Below are 19,157 nucleotides of genomic sequence, written 5' to 3' on the forward strand. Positions count from 1 at the left end.
GTGATGCGTATTAATGAATCATGTGAAGGGATGGAAATAGTGAAGAACATGAAGAAGAAGAAAGGAAGTGAAGGAAATTATTATGATGGAAAGAACAAAATTATGATCATGGCTATGAATGGGAATTTTCAAGGTGTTAATAACTCGCTCTTGTTCAACTCTTCCTTCACTCAGGGTGATGCTGGCCTGCATTTTATGATATCTAAACACATTTTCAATCTAGAATTATTCATTGCTATAGTAATTTTCGAAATGAAGTGTTATAGTTGGAAAATATAAGATCTTGTTGATTTTTCTACTCGATTTAGCTCGAGTTGGCTCGATTAGCACGTTTTAATTATTCATTACTCCATAATCATTGTACGTATCTTGTTAAGACAGTTTCAGGCTAGCACAAGTATATCATGATTTTATGATTGTTTGACTTGTGCTGTGTGCACGTTCATGCTATGTTACAAGTTATATTATAATGTATGAACCTTCTATGTTCACTCTATGTCTATGAGGCATTAGTAAGCCAGGTTTGTAATCATGAAAGATATGACAAGTATTATGTATGCATGTACGCTATGTCATGAAAATGATGGAGTTATATTAGGATATTTCTCCGTTATGATTAGTACGAACAAGTACATTACGATATCTATGTACGCCATGATATTATGTAGGCTCTTTTCCCTCAATGGTTCCGGCTACATGAGCATGACTAATTGAAGGGCAGACTTAGACCACGTATATGCTCACCTTATAGGGTCCATGTGTGCGTGCGTATGCTGTGGGTAGAGAAATATTACACATCTAAACTAATATGATGTTTTATGAAAAGATAGGTTTCACTATGATTGCATGTTGAGAATGTTTGCTTAATCCACCGCACCTAAATGTGTGTGAAAGTTCTTTATTTATAATTAAATAAATTACAAGGATATGAAAATAGTAATAAATGAAAATAACACGGCAAGAAGACAAATATCTAGATATTTGCTGGTAAACTATAATTTAATACTAAATATACTTAATCATGTGATTACATTTCCCGACCCCAATCATGAGGTTACTCGTGGTTTTAAGGAGAGAGCGTGGTGCAAACCCGGGTCATGGTGAGCCAAAGAAGCACCGTAAAGAATAGAATTGTTTACGCCCTGAACATTGCTGTTCAAATAAGTGCTTTCGCCCCTGTGGTCCTTAGAGCCTTCCTTGTTTTGATCATTGGCCTTGCTGCTTAATGTTCTTCTAAATCTCTCTTTCTTCTCTATCATATCTCTCTCTTCCCCTTTTAACTCGAAGATTTCCATTACTGCCCCATGATTTTCTCCTGCAATCTTTATTGTATTTGGCTCATGCTTGTGGGATGTCATCGTCCTTTTGCTCGACTCGACGTGACGATCCGAATCAGTCACTTTCTTCATGGCTTTTCCGACCACCGCTTTAGGCTCGGTTTCAGGTGATCTGTGTTAAGAATATGAGTAAATGACTAAATATATCATAGTTTGTAATATATCAGCTAGCCCGTATTCTTCGAGTTTTCCCTATCAGATTTGTCCATAAGGTTTTTAAAACGCATATGTCATAAGGTTTTTAAAACGCATATGTTAGAGAAAGGTTTCCACTTTTTCACACATTTATAAAGAGTGTTTCGTTCTCCACTCCAACTGGGATCTCACAATCCACCCCCTTCAGGGCCTAACGTCTTTATTCTCCACCCCAACTGGTATCTCACAATTCATCCCCTTCAAGGCCCAACGTCCTCGCTAGCACTGTTTCTTTCACCCATCGATGTGGGACCCACCAAATCCATCCCATTCGGGGCCTAGCATCCTTGCTGGCACACCGTTTTATGGCTACCCCCTTCGAGGCCCAGCGTCTTTGCTGACACACCGCTTTGTGTCCACCCCTTGGGGCCAGCGTCTTTGCTGGCACACCACTTTGTGTCCACCCCTTTCGGGGTCCAACGTTCTTGCTGGCACACCACTTCGTGTCCACCCCTTGGGGCCAGCGTCTTTGCTGGCACACCACTTTGTGTCCACCCCTTTTGGGGTCCAACGTCCTTGCTGGCACACCACTTCATGTCCACCCCTTGGGGCCAGTGTCTTTGTGGCACACCACTTTGTGTCCAGCGTCCTAGCACACCGCCTCGTGTCCACTCCCTTCGAAGCTCAGCAGCACATCGCTCGGTGTCTAGCTCTAATATCATTTGTAACGGCCCAAACACATCGCTAGTAGATATTGTCCTCTTATAGGCTTTCTTTTTCAGATTTTGCCTCAAGGTTTCTAAAACCCTAAGCAGAGATTTCCACTCTTATAAAAAATGTTTTGTTCTTCTCATCGAGTGGGATCTCATCAACATAACTAAACTAATATGTCATAAATCATAACCTATTAGCATAGATGGTAATCAGATCGACATGCAAATTTTGTTTTTAATATAAACCACGATTGACGTGCAATGAATGGTCCTTAGCATATAGATGATGACTAACATGAAGAAGTGTTTGAGTTTAGTGTAATCAACCTGGGTTGAGTAGTTGGTTTATCCTTAACGTATTCATCTACAGCCTTCGGTTGTGAGCTCATCACTCCTCCACTTGAACCTCCATACGATGGAGAAGGAGACGGTGAAGCAACCTTCTTCACAGAGTACGTCGGAGAAGCAGCAACGGACTCTCTCTTGGGCGAAACCGACGGTGAGCGAGCCCGTGGTTCCATCGACGACTCTTTGCTGGTTGAAGGATATCGACCTGAATCTTGTCTTGAATTACTGCCACCATGGATAAAAGGTCGCTTAAAGGAAGAAAGACGAAACATCGAGCGACGAAGACGACCCGCCATCGTGAAAATAAAAAGTGTTTGTTTGGTGAGGGAAGATAATAGAAAAGGAGATATGGGAAAGTTAAGCTCAGAGATGTGTGTTTTAGGGTTACTTATAGGCAGAGAGGAAGAGGGTTATGAACAAAAAAATAAAATAAAAATAAAAAAGAAGAAAATGACATTAAAAAGAAAAAGAGATTAGAAGAGTATCCGATTCAAAATGGCTATAATACCGTCGTACAATCTTGTTTTGAACGAACGATAGAACAGAAAGAGCTAGAAGGGAGAAGTAAAGCTCAAAGAAAGAGCCGAGATGATGAAAAATACTCGAATATAGCAATTAAGTAGAAAGGTTATCTCTCGTTCACTAACTTAAACAAGCTCGCAATTCTAATAGAAACTATCAATTCACGAGGTTCTCAGATCCTTCCCGTGCATTTAGCTTCCTAATATTTTTTATTTATGTATTTAGATTTATAATATATATAATAATTTATTTTATTTTAACCTTTTCTTAAAAACCGCCCTAAAGTTTATAGGTTGTCCAAAGAATATTCTTAAACTTTTAAAAGTTTAAATAATATTTTTAGACTTTAAAAAAGTCTAATATTTTAAAAATATCTTTGGACTTTTTATAATATTTTAAAAATATTTATTAATATCTTTTTAACTTAAAAAATGCTAAAAAGTCTAATATATATATATTTTTTTTTAGTTTTGTTTTAAAAATAATTTATGTTAGCCTTACGAGTATAAATTTTAAAAATTAGGCAATTACTTGAATATAATAATAATAATTATTATTATTATTATTTTACTAATATAAAAGTTTAACTTCAATGAATATCAATTTTAAAATGTATTTAAAAATATATTTTTACATATAAAATGAATTAATACAAATATATAAACCATAAAATTTGTAGCTTCAAGGTCAAAATCGGGAATCTATTTTTTGTAAAGACGAAAATAAAACGTTGGATTTGTTTTATTCCGACATCCATGATTTTATGCTTTTATTCTTATTTTCAAAATTAAGAATAAATTTATAAAATCAAATACGAATGAAATCAATTAGAATGGAAATATTATTCTTTTTATTATTTAGTAAGAATACTCCAAAATCCAAATTAATAATTATATCAATATAAAAAAAAAATTTAAAAATTATTGTATATTTATTTCTAAATAAATAAATAAAACAATAAGATAATAAGAAATGTTGTCTCTATTTAGTCCAAAATTTCTATCTAATATTAACAATAAATTCTGCATGTTATATCCAGCAATAGAAACATTGGAAATGTATCGTCGAGCAAGGTCTAGGTCGAATCGTTTAACACGTCGAGACAACCAAGTTCTTGGTGGAAACAGCCCAGAGTCTCTACATTATAAATTGATAAGAGATGAGGGACCACACATGTAACTCAGTAGCTAGCGAGCACGATAGGTCCTTCTCTAGTTTCAAAGTGACTTTATAGGCTCTATTAGATGTCATACTATCATATAATATTTTACGAGGTAACCACTCAACTCTGGATACCAATCATTGACTATTGTGGCCATGCAAGCTGACTAGTTATACACAATCCGATTCTACATTTTCTTTTTCATGTATTCGTTTTTTGTTGATCAAGGAAGGAGAGCGGTTGGAAGCTGTGCGGTCATAGAGAGCGTAAATTTTGGATCTCAATCCCTAGAGAACAACACCTATGTATGCATGGTTTTGATTTGTTTTCAAATTATGCAAAATTTTACCCTTTTTTATTAAAGGAAAATGAAACAGAATAAGAATATATATTAAAAAAAAAATATGAAAAAAGTAAGTAAAATCCAAAAACAACGAGAGAATAAAGGAGTACAATTATTCCCTTCATTAGAGGGTTAAATAATCTAATCTAATTCGAATGATTTTGGTTGGATTGTACGTCCTATTCTAACGTAAGACTAGGAATTTAAATATAAGTATAACCTATGCACGTGTCTCTGTTTGAGATGTCGTCGTCCTCTGTACATGTGCGTCTTGCCTTTACCTGAAAAAATGATGTGGCACACGGCCTGAGTATACGGAAGAATTCTCAATAAGTAGCCCCACTATAGGAGGTCATGCAAATGCAAACACATGCAATCATGCTCTTGGGACCTATATCTATTCTCTAGGGGTGGCCTCTAGTTTCGGACAAATTGGATGTGTAGTACTTCCCTACACACGACCCACATGTGCGAGTATGAATCCCCAAAGGGCTCACACACCCCCTAGACCCTCTCTGGTCAAACTAATCTGTAGTGACGTTCGGAGGTCAGTGGAACTTCTTGGTGTCATTCNTTTACGAGGTAACCACTCAACTCTGGATACCAATCATTGACTATTGTGGCCATGCAAGCTGACTAGTTATACACAATCCGATTCTACATTTTCTTTTTCATGTATTCGTTTTTTGTTGATCAAGGAAGGAGAGCGGTTGGAAGCTGTGCGGTCATAGAGAGCGTAAATTTTGGATCTCAATCCCTAGAGAACAACACCTATGTATGCATGGTTTTGATTTGTTTTCAAATTATGCAAAATTTTACCCTTTTTTATTAAAGGAAAATGAAACAGAATAAGAATATATATTAAAAAAAAAANTCTTTTGCTTTATATGAAAATTAAGCATCATTCTAAACCTACTTTTTTGAGATGAACGTTCTTACCTTTAATGCAAATATACGTAAAAGTTAGCCCTGGCATGTGCCTTGGAAAAATATGACAAATCAACATTTTGGTGGGGAGGACCTCCCTCGAATTTATGGCTCTAAATAGATTTTCAAATCTTTATAAACTAACTTTTTTCAATCGAGATGACTTCACTACACTTATATTTTGTGTTTTGTTTGCTAACGATTTCGTATTAGTTTGATACTCAAAGAAGGTCGAGTCTAAAATTGAGTATTATTTTTATGATTTCAATTGAACTTTGAGGACCCATTTGTAATTGCAAGACGTATGGCCAAATGTTTGCAAGAATTTTGGAAGAGAAGAATTGTGGACAGAAAACAAAGAGTGACCCAATAAAATTTAGTCTCTGCCACTCTCTTTATTTTTGTCCAAAAACTTTTTTCAGGTTCTTTATATCCTCCAAAACCTTTAATCATGTGCTCTATCATTCATAAAGTTATGCATACATGAACAACAATTATTTCTCCCCTTTTTCGATTCATAATTATAGTCAAAATCATCGTTAAAGTCGTCTCAGTATCAATTTAAAAAAAATAAAACGAGATCGAATATATAAATTTAGGTTTAAAACGAATAATACCATAGAAATCAATTAGAATGATACAGAAAAGACAACTCGTTCTTGATAAGATAAGGAAATCAACTACAAGGAGAGTAAGATTCGGATTACCTTGTTGATCGAATATCTCAACGCAAGAACATTGTTTGAGATTCGAATCACTCCACAAGCAAGATCGATCATGTCGAGCTTGAATGATTCTTGTTGATCAAATATCTCAAGGCAAGAACACTTGCTTGAGATTCGAATCACTCCACAAGCAAGATTGATCATGTCGAGCTTGAATGATTCTACATGCAACCTAAACTACATAGAATTGCAAAGAAACTTAGTCATTGGCTAAAGAAAAGCACAAATGCTTCTTTCTATATTTTCCAAGTCTGCTTACAAATACAACATACATGGCTTTATATAACCTCAAAAATGAAACTATTAAAGGTATTCCAAAAGTTGTAACATTCATACTTAATGACCATAATTAGTCATTATGTAAATGTAACCTAAAGTAAATAAAATGTCTTAAAATACAATAACTCTAAATTACTCTAAATTGTAACCCACCCAAAATTTGTAACAATCGAACTTCATTCTTCTTCAATGTGGCATGAATTGAAATATCTTTTGATAATTTTGACAACCTTTTCTTCACATCTTCATTGAAGTATATTGTATGATTGATGTCTTTTGGTTCATATCAGTTCTGTTCGTTATACTCGGTGTCACTCTGGTGATCAATGGACGACAATATTGAAGAGAAGACATTGAAGAGAAGGATCAAGGGCTTTTCTTTTCTTTTTCCCTTTGGTTGGTAGGGATAGAATTAACTTTTTTTTTTTTGTACAATAATAGAAAATGCATTCCAAAGTTGAGGAGTCAACCAAAATGATGCAAAAATGGTGGGGTTTAGGGTTTTGCAAAGCAAACTAGGTAAACAACTTTTTTTTTCATTTATCTTTTGTTGTTCTATTTATATTTACCAATTTCTTTTGACTTTATGAGCCCTTTAGGATCGTTAACGTCTCATGTCCAAGATTTAGAATTTGAATTCAATATCCAACGGTCTCAACATTATCCTACAACATAATTATTTTACTTACTACTCTTTTAACCGTGTAGACTATTTCCACAGACTAACAAAGGTTCTTTTAGCATTCCTTATAAAGACGTGCAAACCTCCCCTTTATAGACGCACTTTAAAATCATAGGGTTGATGGCGATATGTAACGAATCAAAGCGAACAATATCTGCTATCGGTGGGTTTGAGATGTTAGAGAATACTATCCTCATAAACCAACACAGATTCTTTTAGCATGTTTTTTCTTCACTCACGTGATTCTTAAGATTGTTCTTTTTTTAACGTGGTCTTGATTCATTCATGTAAGTCAAAATTTTGTATGAGTAAACAGTAAAGGGAGAGGGCCACTTCCTAGTGTTTCATGGCTATATATATACCTCATTCACACCACTTTTGATACCCATTCTAACTTGGCTTGACTTCACCTCTCTCACAGCTATGTTCAACTGGGTTCACTCCAACTTCCACTACACCCCTCTTAAAGGTCTGAATTTTTTTCCTTTTTCTCACTACTATTTTTAGTGTTAGTGGATGAAACGTTAATTTAGGAAATGATCATATATTTATAATTAAGGAATACTCTCTCCATTGTTAGGAGCGTTTTGGAGAAGCCAAAAGCAAGACCATGAGAACTTATGGTCAAACTGGACAATATCATATCATTATAGAGAGTCGTGTTATACTATTTTTCATAGTATTATAATTCAAACTAAACTTGAATCACCGTTATCTAAGTTAAATTGTAAGTTTAGTACCAAATGAATTTAGCCAAATAATATAAAGAGTTGTGTTCATCTAACCCTTTTTGATTGAGTTCGTATAAGAAATACTCTTAACCTGACTAGGAGTGTTCGTAGGTTGATTTATTAATGACGGGACGAAACTAAGAAATAACGAATCCAATTCAACCGAACAAAAAAAAATTGAGTTGGGTTGGTTCGAATTGTTCAAAATTAAAAATAATTTTGTTTTAGAATAGAAATAAGTTTCTAACTCAATTCAATTCAAATAGTACTGGTTGCTTTGGGTTGATCAAATTTTTCGAGTTATCAAATTTTCGAACACCTCTAAACCCGACTCAATCTAAGTCGATTACAACAATGAATTTTTCTCTAAATTGTTAGCTTCAAGAAAGAAAAGTGAATCTATCACAAAGGAGGCCAAAAGGCAAGGATTAGCAAAGCAAGTGGATGAGATGGTTGATATTCTTGATGATTGGAGGATCAACGGCCGTCGTCTTACCATTTTCTTCATGGGTTTTGACAAATCATCAAAATCCACAAATTATAAACCCCAATATTTCAATTTGAAGGAGGGAAAGAGAGACAAAATTGTTGATGACGATGACGACGACGACGACAATGACGATTTGAGCCCGTTAATGGCCACGACGTTCCCCAACAACTTCGACGACAATGGTGAGTTTTGTACTCAATTTGACAAGTCCCGAGTTGTTGTGGCCATCGAGCGACATGTCGCTCGACTCCGCCGGAGAGTGACGTTGGCGGATCTGCTCATGGCGGATGCAGATGGGAAGCCGAAGCTGGATTTGAAGGAGAATTTGCCGGAAGTTGAGACGGCCGACGGCTCCTACTTCGCCAAAAAGCCGGAGATGGAGGCGGCGCCACCTGAGACAAATCTCCGGAAAGTAAGCCATTGCCCATCTTACACTCGTTTACAATAAATAATATATATTATTATAGTTCACTGTCACACAATTTAAAGTCTCAATTTTTATTTAAAATTTTAAAAAATTTATACTATCATCGTAGTTTTAAAATAATAATGAAATAAATTCGTGGTAATTCAACTCAAATTCTAATCCATTTGATTGTTTTTCTCCTCATTCTTATCAAATAAGCTAATGAGGAAGATGACGAGGAGAAAGATTCATACCGAGCTCGACAATGACCAAATGCTCGGAGAAAAAAAGATGAACCATAGATCACAAACTAAATGGAATGGTCTTTGAACAACCAATCTCTCTTCTTCGATTCAAGGTATAATTAAGTACGCTCAAATTTAGGGTTCGTTTGGTAATATTTTTCATTTTTTCGTTTTTTTTATTATTAAAAAAAAATTAGGATTCATTTTTTCGTCCCAGTCCCACGTTATTTTATTTGCTCAAATCTCAAAATGTTTGGTCGAATTAGATGAAAATATTTTGATAAAAATTAAAATGGTCAAAATTAAATTTTAAGATTTAGAAAATAATATGAAAAAGAAAATTATATATATAAATATAACAAAAATTGCAAATAAATTTAAGAATTTTAAATAATCCTCAAATAAAGATTAATTTGAAGAATATTCATTTTAATATTTAAGAATATTCTTTTTTGGTTGCAGCTGCTTCTCCTTGAGATCCCATCAATGGAGTTCCTTTTTTTTTTTGTCTTTATTTTATTTTATTTTATTTTCCCTATTTTAAGGTTGTAAATGAGCCATGTGAAAGCCACGTGTTCACTTCTCTTAAGCTTTGTGGTATCTCTTTTTATTATTATAATAATTATTATTGTGGATTATCTTGATTCAATAGGATCCTGTCTAATTTTTTAATGGCTTTAAAATTATCTTCTAAAATTTATTTTAAATTTCAAAATATAAATAAATAAATAAATATATATATATATATATATTGTATAAGCTAACTAGTAAAATAAATATAAAGTAGGAAGATTCCGATCTACAACATTAAATAAATAAATTATTATTATTTTATTAGTACGATAAATATAAAACATAAAGATTTAGATCTATTAAAAAATTGAAAAAAAAATGTCCCAATATTTGGGAATAAAACAAAAGGTTGCTTTATTTAAAAATATATATATATATATATTTATATTGTTAAAAAGTCATAGATTGTGTTTAAAATATATGTAAACCAACCACGTGCAGCACGTGCTAAACGACACGTGTCATAAACGACAAATTATATTTTCTTAAATGCCCCTTTATACTATCGTCTTATCAAAACTACCCTTATAAAGTATGCTATTTTTCAATAATTTCGATTAATTTAAAATCCAAGACATTATTGATGCTTGCTTGGAAATAGCTCCAATTGTAGGGGTATATGTGAAAATAACTTTAGATACATGATCGAACCTTTATCGAGTTAGATTAGAAGTGAAGTTTAAGAGGTCGGTCTTTTTTTTCTTTTTTCTTTTTTCTTTTTTTGATGTTATTTGTCTCTTTCGTCGTCACGTGTACATAAATCATCATATAAAATTGTGATGGTCTTGTATATGTTCATGCAATGAATTAATCATGGGTTTTGTGTGGCCTATCTTGAGTGGGTTCGTGTGTAGTTGGTCTAAAGCTCGTGATTTCGAACAACAAGGTTTCTCGATCTTTCTCTTTTTTTCATGAATGCGATCAACTTAACTAGCTTCGTCCTCATCTTCTTCTTTAAAGGATCAATGACCATCCAACAAGTAGTTGGTCGATCGTCATTTGTTCAATAGTTTTGAGTTTTGAGTTTCTAGTGTAATTTGTTTTTTGTCTGCGCTAGGTCTTGTTGTAGGGTACTCATAGTGTTCAACCATTTGAACAACAATGACGACCCATTGTGGACAAACCAACCCGAGCTTAAGTCTTTTTAAGATAAGATTAGGTGAGAAAAGTTGGTTATAACATCGTTTAGACGATTTAATAAATGGTGTGATTTGAACATTAACCTATCAAGCTCTGTTGTCGGTAGGTGGAGGTGATCTAATTTTGGAGTTAAGAGCAAGAAATTTTGGTGGCTATAATCATTATTAATACAAGTAGCCTAGTTCGACATATTTCCTTTTGAATTTCGAGATCAAATGTGGGTTATGAACGAATTGGTAATAAATGCTATATAAATACTCTTATCTTAGTATGCTTGCCCTTAGCTCGTGTTTACTAGTGTTAAACATTTTTCCTATAAATCTGTAGGTTATTGTGTGCAAGTGTACAAAATAGTCCTATTAACCTTAATGCCTCCAAAAAGTTGAAACTAGTAGGAAACGGTTCGAGAAGACCCAAACTGAATCAGTTAAGAATCCGACTTGAAGCCGTCAGAAAATATATTCTCTAACTAGCTCTAAATCACCCTAATGCGATGAAAAATAGCAATTGTAGGAACCTCCATTTCATAACGGAGTCTAAATTCCCATTTTCTCAACTTAACATAGGTCAGCAAATAAACCTCTAATAAAGATTTTGCTTTAAAACTTAGAAGATCTTACTCTTTCCCAACGTTATCCGGAATAATTAGGCGTAAAACGTCTGTAGGTGGCTTTTTTAAGTCTACCGTCAAGTCCAAGGCTCAACCTTGGACAAGCGGTGGAAACTACCAAGCTGGAGTGCGGTAGGGGCGGAGGGAATTTCAGGTGGAGCGGTGAAATGCGTAGAGATCGGAAAGAACACCAACGGCGAAAGTATTCTGCTGGGCCGACACTGACACTGAGGTCTAAGGACTAAATTAAAATAATTTTAAACTTATAAAAACAAAAATTTGAGCATTAATTATATATTTAATACAGTAAAATAATGCAAATATTCAGTCAATTTGTAGGCATCACCTTAACCAATGTCACGTGGAAAACAATAATTAAGCCATACATCACGTTTTAATCAAGAATCACGTGGACGAAATTAAAGAAAATATTGGGCTTTTCTTGCAAAAAGTTGCAAAAGCAGGGACTAAAATGAAATTCTCGCAACAAATTCATTGGGCGTTTTTTAGCTCCACCAAGCCGGCCAGATAAAAGCCTTTTTAAAATGGCTGGTTGTCATTACCGGAAGAAATCGCGCTGATTTGGGTCTTTTCTCCAATTTCCCTTCAACGCTTAATCCGTAAGAAACTCATCTTCTTCCTCATTGCTTCTGTGTTTGAATCGTCTGATTCTCTAATTTAATCGATTGCTTCAGTGTGGATTGAGCTTGACTTTTCTTTGCATTTCAGTTGAAATGGATTCGGATCCTAAGGTTTTTGTCTTCGACGAAGTGGCTAAACACAATCACCAGCGGGATTGTTGGCTTATAATCTCTGGAAAGGTCTGATTATCATAATCTCTCCTCATTTTTAATCTCCATATGGAAATTTTGTTTGCTCTGAACTCAATCGTAACTGCTACTGGAACTCTAGACTTATATAACAGTAGATAGAGGGATGGATGATTAAGAAACTGATGATTGTGTATTCTATTATTGTTCTTGTTCTTTGATATCTCGGCGAGTTACCGGGCGAGCATCTGACTTACTGTTTGACCCTATCACATCTGACAATTGATTGTCAATATAGTGTTTGACCTTATCACATTTGATTCTCAAGAAAACTCAGTAGAGGTTTAACATCTTAGGGAGATGACCCATATGAGATTTGAAATTATTACTGGAGAAAACTTTAATACTCCAAGGCCACCATTAGTAGATATTGTCTATTTTAGCCCGTTATGTATTCCTGTCCGCCTCACGGTTTTAGAACGCGTCTATTAGGGAGAGGTTTCCACACCCTTATAAAAAAAATATTTCGTTCTCCTCTCCAATAGAGATGGGATCTCACAATCCACCCCCTTGGGAGCCAATGTCCTTACTGGCACACTGCCTAGTATCTGGCTCTGATACCATTTGTAATATCCAAACCCACCGCTAGCAAACATTGTCTTCATTGAGTTTTCCCATTCGAGCTTCCCCTCAAGGTTTTTATAACGTCCAAGGCCACCGTTTATAGATATTGTCCGCTTAAGCTCGTTACTTATCGTCGTCAACCTCACGTTTTTAGAACGTAGGGAGAGGTTTCTACACCCTCATAAGAAATGCTTTGTTTCCCTCTCCAATCAAGGTGGGATCTCATAATCCATCTCCCTTGGGGGCCAACGTCCTCGCTAGTACGCCGTCTGGTGTCTGGCTCTGATACCATTTGTAACACCCCAAACTCATCGCTAGCAAATATTGTCTTCTTTGGGCTTTCGCTCTCAAGTTTCCCCTCAAGATTTTTAAAACACGTATGCTAGGAGAGGTTTCCACACCCTTATTAAGAGTATTTCGTTCTCCTCCCCAACCGATGTGGGATCTCACAAGAAGGGTGAGAGAGGACGTATGACATTTGTAGAGTGCTTGAACTAGGGGTAAATTGTTTATGATAGATAAGAAACTGAGTTAGAACTATGAGACTGATACCCTTTATTTCTGGAGCAACTGATATAGATATTGTACAGAAACAGACAGGAACTTATTGCTCACTTAGTCTAAGCTCCTATTTCGTCGAAGCAGAATTTAAGGCCTAGAAAGGCTTTTAGGCTGACTAGAGAGTAATACTTTGATTAACAGGTCATTGGAATCCCTGTTTTATGTTGAAAATCTTTGGGGCTCTCATTTATGATTCTAAGTTTTAAATTATAAGCATGGAACGTGAGGATATTAATGGGATACATTGTAAGCCATGGCAGCATATCACTAAAGAGTCGAATTAAGTTGCAGGCCCAAGTTTTATCAAGGCTCTTGACATGAAATTCTTGGGATTTGATCTAACAACTTTGTTCTTTGTTAAAGAACGAGATCTCTAAATCTAAATTATCCAAAAACCCCAAAAATGGTAAAGAATCAATTCAAAGGAAAGTTTTGGAATGGATTACTTTAATAATCAAGATCAAGAGTAAAGAAAACTCGAATCACTCAAGATAACTTCCCTATTCCTTATATAGTCGTCGTGTTTCACTGCTCTGTCACGAAGTAATTATTGTGCATTCCCATTTAGGTATATGATGTGACCCCTTTTCTGGAAGAACATCCTGGAGGTGATGAAGTCTTATTATTAGCTGCGGGTATGTTTCAGCTCATATCTCGATTGGTTGTTAAAAATGATTACACCAAGTTATGAATGATCGGAAAAACAATGTTGAGTTTATGCAGAGAAAGATGCAACAGATGATTTTGAAAATGTGGGTCACAGTCTATCTGCAATAGAGCAAATGGAAAAGTATTACATTGGCAATGTTGACATGTCTACGGTCCCAAAACCGATCGATTATCGACTAGCTGCATCCCAATCGGTGAAAGCAACGACGTCGTCGGCTGAATCTTCAGGATCCTTGCTAACACTACTGCAAATTCTGGTTCCCCTGCTGATTATGGGCGTTGCATTTTATCTGCAATTCTATGGCAAAAAGCAGTAATCATTAGCTTCCTACCAAAGATGCCACGAGATTTTCAGTTACTCACTTTATGTTGAAGACATTGGTATTACGTAGGTTTCTCTGCCATTACCTCTTGCTAATTTCTGAGTAGATAATTTAAAAACAGTTCATTTGTGTCTTGTTCATTCATTATCCTGTTTTCCTTTGTCTTTTGTTCTACAATATTCAACTTTCTGTGCTTGATTTAACACCATTGACTCACCAGATATATGAAGTTGAATGAAGATCAATTAATGGGTTGTGTACAAAATGAGTTCTTTCTCGCTTGCCAGCCTTTGGACTTTCTCTTTCAGACTTTCTCTCAAGATTTTTAAAACGTATCTACTAGATAGAGATTTCCCTCAAATAGTTCACACTTAGTTTAGTCGAGAACTTCCTCGTCTTTTTTTGTAGCTTTGGAGATTTTATTTATGCTACTCTAGGATTGAAAAAACATCACTTGATGCCACCATCAAACATACTCGAAAACGATTTTGCCTTCTTTTCCATCTAGCATTATCACGAAATGAGCTCTAGCGCCCTATCTCGTTCATTCCTCTCGCATTTACCTGACAAGCTTTACTGACGGTAGCACAAAACAATCCAGCTCGGATTCCCCTGGATGAAAGGGAAAATATGGACAAGTGGAACCAAAGAGAAGCTCCCTTGCTCACGCTAACATTAGACCCCTAAATGATGAAGAAGGTACGCATTGAAGCTCTTTGCTCGATCTCACATTGCTCTATACCAAAATCATACGCCACAGTTTGATGTCACAAGACGAAGCCAAAGCGAGGGCATTTCTAAGCAAGCTTCTGAATCTAGATGCCTAAACGACCTACTGGCTGGCCATTACTACCTATGATCGTGAGTGCGGTGTGCTCGCTGAATGTAAAACCTTTTCCAAGAAAGAAAGTCCAAGAAAAACGAAGGCAGAATGTCAATACCTGTGCAGCCAACGCTTGGTTATCGTTGTTGAGAGCTTGAATGTTGTGCTGTAGTCTCGCTTGTTCTGAAACCATATTGAAACCTGACGTGGGTGCAACCCCAGCTAAGCGGCCAGCTGCAACTTCTTTGTGGGCTCAAACCTTGACTCTCACTCGAAAATTGATTCGAGTGATTTGATCTGTTCGAACCTTGTTCTGTTTGTGCTCTTCTTTCTCATGGATTCTGGAGAAGAATATTCGTCGTCGTTATTGTTATCGTCGTCGTCAGTTCGCATGCTGCTTAAGATCCCAAAACCAGGTGGTATGGGAGTGAATGATTTAATCCAAGACTTGTGGGGTCCTTGAGAGACCCGAATTTCATTCTTGGCTGGGGATGGCCACTATTTTCTTTGTTGTTTTCGAATATTCTATTACCCTATGTATAGGATTAATGGTATATATGTAAATAAAAATGCTCGGTGAGTAGCTCATTCATTCACTTAATGTATAGGTTATTAGATTCCTATGACTCTTCCCAATGATTGATCCTCGAATGTAAGCTTCATCGAGCACCTCGAATCATGAGAGTCATGAGGTCTAGCTCCCGTTTCTTTGCTGTCAATTTAATCATGATAAGGTGAGGTGCTACCTCCTCCATCATCCTACACTAAAACTTATAATAACTTTATCTCAGACAATACATAATTAGATAACTGGTTGACTATGTTCTATCATGATATTTTTTTATATTTTGATTTAGTGTTTAATTTGGCCTCAGTATTATTAATTTTATGATAAAAATATTTGGTTGTAGATTTTGTAATTAATTGAGAAATAAAAAAGAATATTGGGAGGATTAGGTTGGGGCACCAAAAGTTTTTTGGGAATAAAAAAAATAATTAATAAATTAAGAACCAATCAGATGAGTTGGCAAAGGACAAGTACCCCTTACCTGTCACAAGACAGCCAACGGCGTGTCGCCACATGCCCAAGTCAAACTAAGAATCCCGACACGTCATTTTATAATAATTTGTCGATGACGTGGCAAAATATGAGTGGCTGATTTGATGAGACATTGACTAAAATTGGACACGTTGCGGGGCGGGGCCTTGCTTTATCAGCTTCCCTTAAGCGACTACTGTGTGCTCGCCACGTGGTGTCTATTCCTACCGTTGATTTTTTTAAAAGANAAAAAAAAAAAAAAAAAAAAAAAAAAAAAAAAAAAAAAAAAAAAAAAAAAAACCCTAACAACCGATACATATAGACATATATATATATTAAAAAAATTAGGGATAGTCGTAGACTACCCTTCTCGTCCCACATCCCCGATCAGGGACCCAAAATGAATCCCCGATTTGGTCCCATATCTAGTCAAATTGAGAATCCCTCGCCTCGACTTGCCACCAAATCGTGCCTTCTTAAAACATTATATCATGATATTTCATTTATGTATTTCACGCCTGACATATTATGATGTCTCATGATCATACTTCAAACAATTTCATCTGACCTAGCTCATAGGTACTCGGTACCCTGAGTTCATAATGGTTGATCATTCCTAAGTTCAGCTCAACCGAAATTCAGATTCTTCTATGATATTTCATTCATTTAGAAAATCGAGCTTATAGGTCAACATAACTCAATTATCCTATCATTAGTTCTAAACCGTGTTAAATATTATTAATTGTCGAGAAATAGTTTATCAAACACATTTTTATTTAAGAAAAATGTTTTTTGTTTTGTTTGGACTAAAAGTCCAATATTGATTAAATAAATAAAGATTATGGATTTATTTTACCAGCTGTTTTAGTAGGCATGAACATGGCTAAGCTTGAGTGGTCAATTTTTTATTTATTATTTTCTAATAATTTTGGTTGGACTTGAAAGCATATATTTTAAAATTTTAATTTTATTATATATCTGATTTGGGTATGATTCAATTCAATTATTGTCAATTATTTGCCATATCTAATTATTGATCTTATGATAATAATTTGTTATTATAAAGTGAATAATTGAGTATTTAGATTATTATTATTATATGCCCAATAATTACATTATCAAATAACTAATTTGATTGGACAGTACAAATATTCAATTCACCAGTAATATTTAGAAATTCTCATTTAAATGGAGAATAAGGAAGAGAATATAAAAAATATTTCTCATTGGATCGAGCAAGAAATTATATATAAAAGTATTTAGAAGGAATATTTTTTTTTCTAAATTAATATAAAAAACGGAGTAGAACCCTTCTCGAGGAACCGAATCTTGCAAATTCCCTGTGAGAATCTCTGCTGTAATTCCCTCGAACAAATAGAAATTTTTGCGATAAATGAAAATTGAAATAATTTTTAATTAAATATTGGAAAAGAGAAATAAATTAGTGAAATAAATGTTCTGAAGGCAAATTTGACATGTGGTTAATTAGGTAGTTGCTGTCAAAAACACTTTTTCAAGATCTTCAAACTGGTTCTTTATTTTTATTATATTTTAAAAGTTACGATATGAACTACGATCTGATCTAAACGTTCATATAAATTATATTTATTAGCATTCTAGATTAATGTTCTACGATCTCGAACAAAAGTAGTTGAAGTGAGATTGAGATCTTGCTTAGGTAACTTTGTGGTAGGATTCAACTTTAACCACCATGATCATTATAGATTTAAGAAAGAAACTAGTTCTTAGATCGCTATTGTTCCCTTTACTCTTAAAAGCTAATTAGTCTAAAACGTTGATTTGAATCATAGATTACAGAGAGAAAGAGGAAAAAAGGGTAATAAAATCGACCGACGTGGTAAGCGGGAAAGAAAAAAACATCGAAGACTTTAATCTTTTGATTTGAATCATCTACTTGGTCTAAAACGTATGTACGTTTCTTATTTTGTAGTTGTTTGTTTCTTTATTATTAACGACAGAAATCGGTCAAATTAGGTATTGTCCCTGTCGAAGCGTGTTGAGATTGTTGAAATGAGATCGATCCACTCCAATCGAACATAAAAGAATTGATCACAATGAAGCGAATATAAATACGATCTGCATGAGATTCACTTACAATATTATCTTGAACTAGAGATGTTCATAAGGGTATAGAGCTGAGTGTCACAATAACGCTAATTTCTGTTGACCTAGATGAAGAAATTAAAAGTCGGATAATATTATATATAAAGAAAGGGTTATGTAATTATGTAATAGGGTAAATATAAATTGTAACGTGGAGATGAACTGGCAATGGTGGAAATGGTGTGTTAGTTTGGCCCAACTTTGAATGAGACAGTGGTTGGAAAGCCAGGGTTGACCCTCTGGCCAGAATGACATTAAAAAAGTATGAGAAAGAGCTGGGGGCCTTTGTCGGTCGATCTCCTCGAACTCCTCAAACCGTCTACACAAAATCAATTCTTTCGAGTCTTTCTTAATCATTCGATTTTTAGAGTTATTCGTATTTGAATGTGGTCTCGATTCACTCGAATACTCATCTTTTACTCACGTATCATTTTTAGCTTCTTTTTCTTAATAACGGGTTTATCGCTCTTGTACTATCGTCCATCTCTTGGACCGAGAATTAGGTGGTGGGGTTAAAGTCCAACCTTGCCTTTCCGCTCCCTCTTCTTATAACCCTTCCAAACACAACTCTTTCTCACAATTATCCATTTCTCTCTCTAGCTCTCTCTTTCCCCTTGAAGAGAGAAAAATGGATAATTAGGGTTTTGAAGATCTAAAAAAAATTGGAGCTTTTTAACTTTTTACTTTTTCTTTTGAGGGGAATGTTGTCTGGCTCGAGTACACTTCTTTTGATCCATATTTCAATTTATTCTCGGTTTCTCGAACGTTAATTTTGGTTCGTTTTAGTGTTGTCGGACCAGGCTTCATTCCCCCCAATTGCTTCTCTCACTGTTAGCCGTTCGGGTTTTTTTTTTAC

The 19,157-nt window shown here is 35.0% G+C and overlaps 3 protein-coding genes and 1 long non-coding RNA gene across 4 annotated transcripts; 2 read left to right on the top strand and 2 right to left on the bottom strand.

Moving 5' to 3' along the window:
- Nucleotides 1-935: 935 nt before the first annotated feature.
- On the bottom strand, nt 936-2,915 carry LOC111800588. Its single transcript, XM_023684355.1, has 2 exons — nt 2,513-2,915; nt 936-1,449 (listed from the first exon to the last, which is right to left on the bottom strand). The coding sequence occupies exons 1-2, from the start codon at nt 2,827-2,829 to the stop codon at nt 1,047-1,049; spliced, it is 720 nt and encodes a 239-aa protein (XP_023540123.1). The 5' UTR covers nt 2,830-2,915; the 3' UTR covers nt 936-1,046.
- Nucleotides 2,916-7,581: 4,666 nt separating this feature from the next.
- LOC111800673 lies at nt 7,582-9,696 on the top strand. Its single transcript, XM_023684479.1, has 4 exons — nt 7,582-7,642; nt 8,283-8,806; nt 9,020-9,158; nt 9,508-9,696. Exons 1-3 carry the CDS (start codon nt 7,597-7,599, stop codon nt 9,128-9,130), a joined length of 681 nt encoding a protein of 226 aa, XP_023540247.1. The 5' UTR covers nt 7,582-7,596; the 3' UTR covers nt 9,131-9,158; nt 9,508-9,696.
- Nucleotides 9,697-11,873: 2,177 nt separating this feature from the next.
- Nucleotides 11,874-14,576, top strand: LOC111800674 (cytochrome b5-like). Its single transcript, XM_023684480.1, has 4 exons — nt 11,874-11,988; nt 12,098-12,189; nt 13,892-13,958; nt 14,047-14,576. Exons 2-4 carry the CDS (start codon nt 12,103-12,105, stop codon nt 14,307-14,309), a joined length of 417 nt encoding a protein of 138 aa, XP_023540248.1. The 5' UTR covers nt 11,874-11,988; nt 12,098-12,102; the 3' UTR covers nt 14,310-14,576.
- On the bottom strand, nt 14,016-15,650 carry LOC111800675. The gene is made up of 2 exons (XR_002816003.1): nt 15,257-15,650; nt 14,016-14,290 (listed from the first exon to the last, which is right to left on the bottom strand). It is a non-coding gene; the product is annotated as an uncharacterized LOC111800675 (long non-coding RNA).
- Between the last annotated feature and the right edge of the window lie 3,507 nt (nt 15,651-19,157).

This window comes from Cucurbita pepo, chromosome LG08, assembly GCF_002806865.2.
Source record: "Cucurbita pepo subsp. pepo cultivar mu-cu-16 chromosome LG08, ASM280686v2, whole genome shotgun sequence".
In the NCBI taxonomy this organism is placed as follows: domain Eukaryota; kingdom Viridiplantae; phylum Streptophyta; class Magnoliopsida; order Cucurbitales; family Cucurbitaceae; genus Cucurbita; species Cucurbita pepo.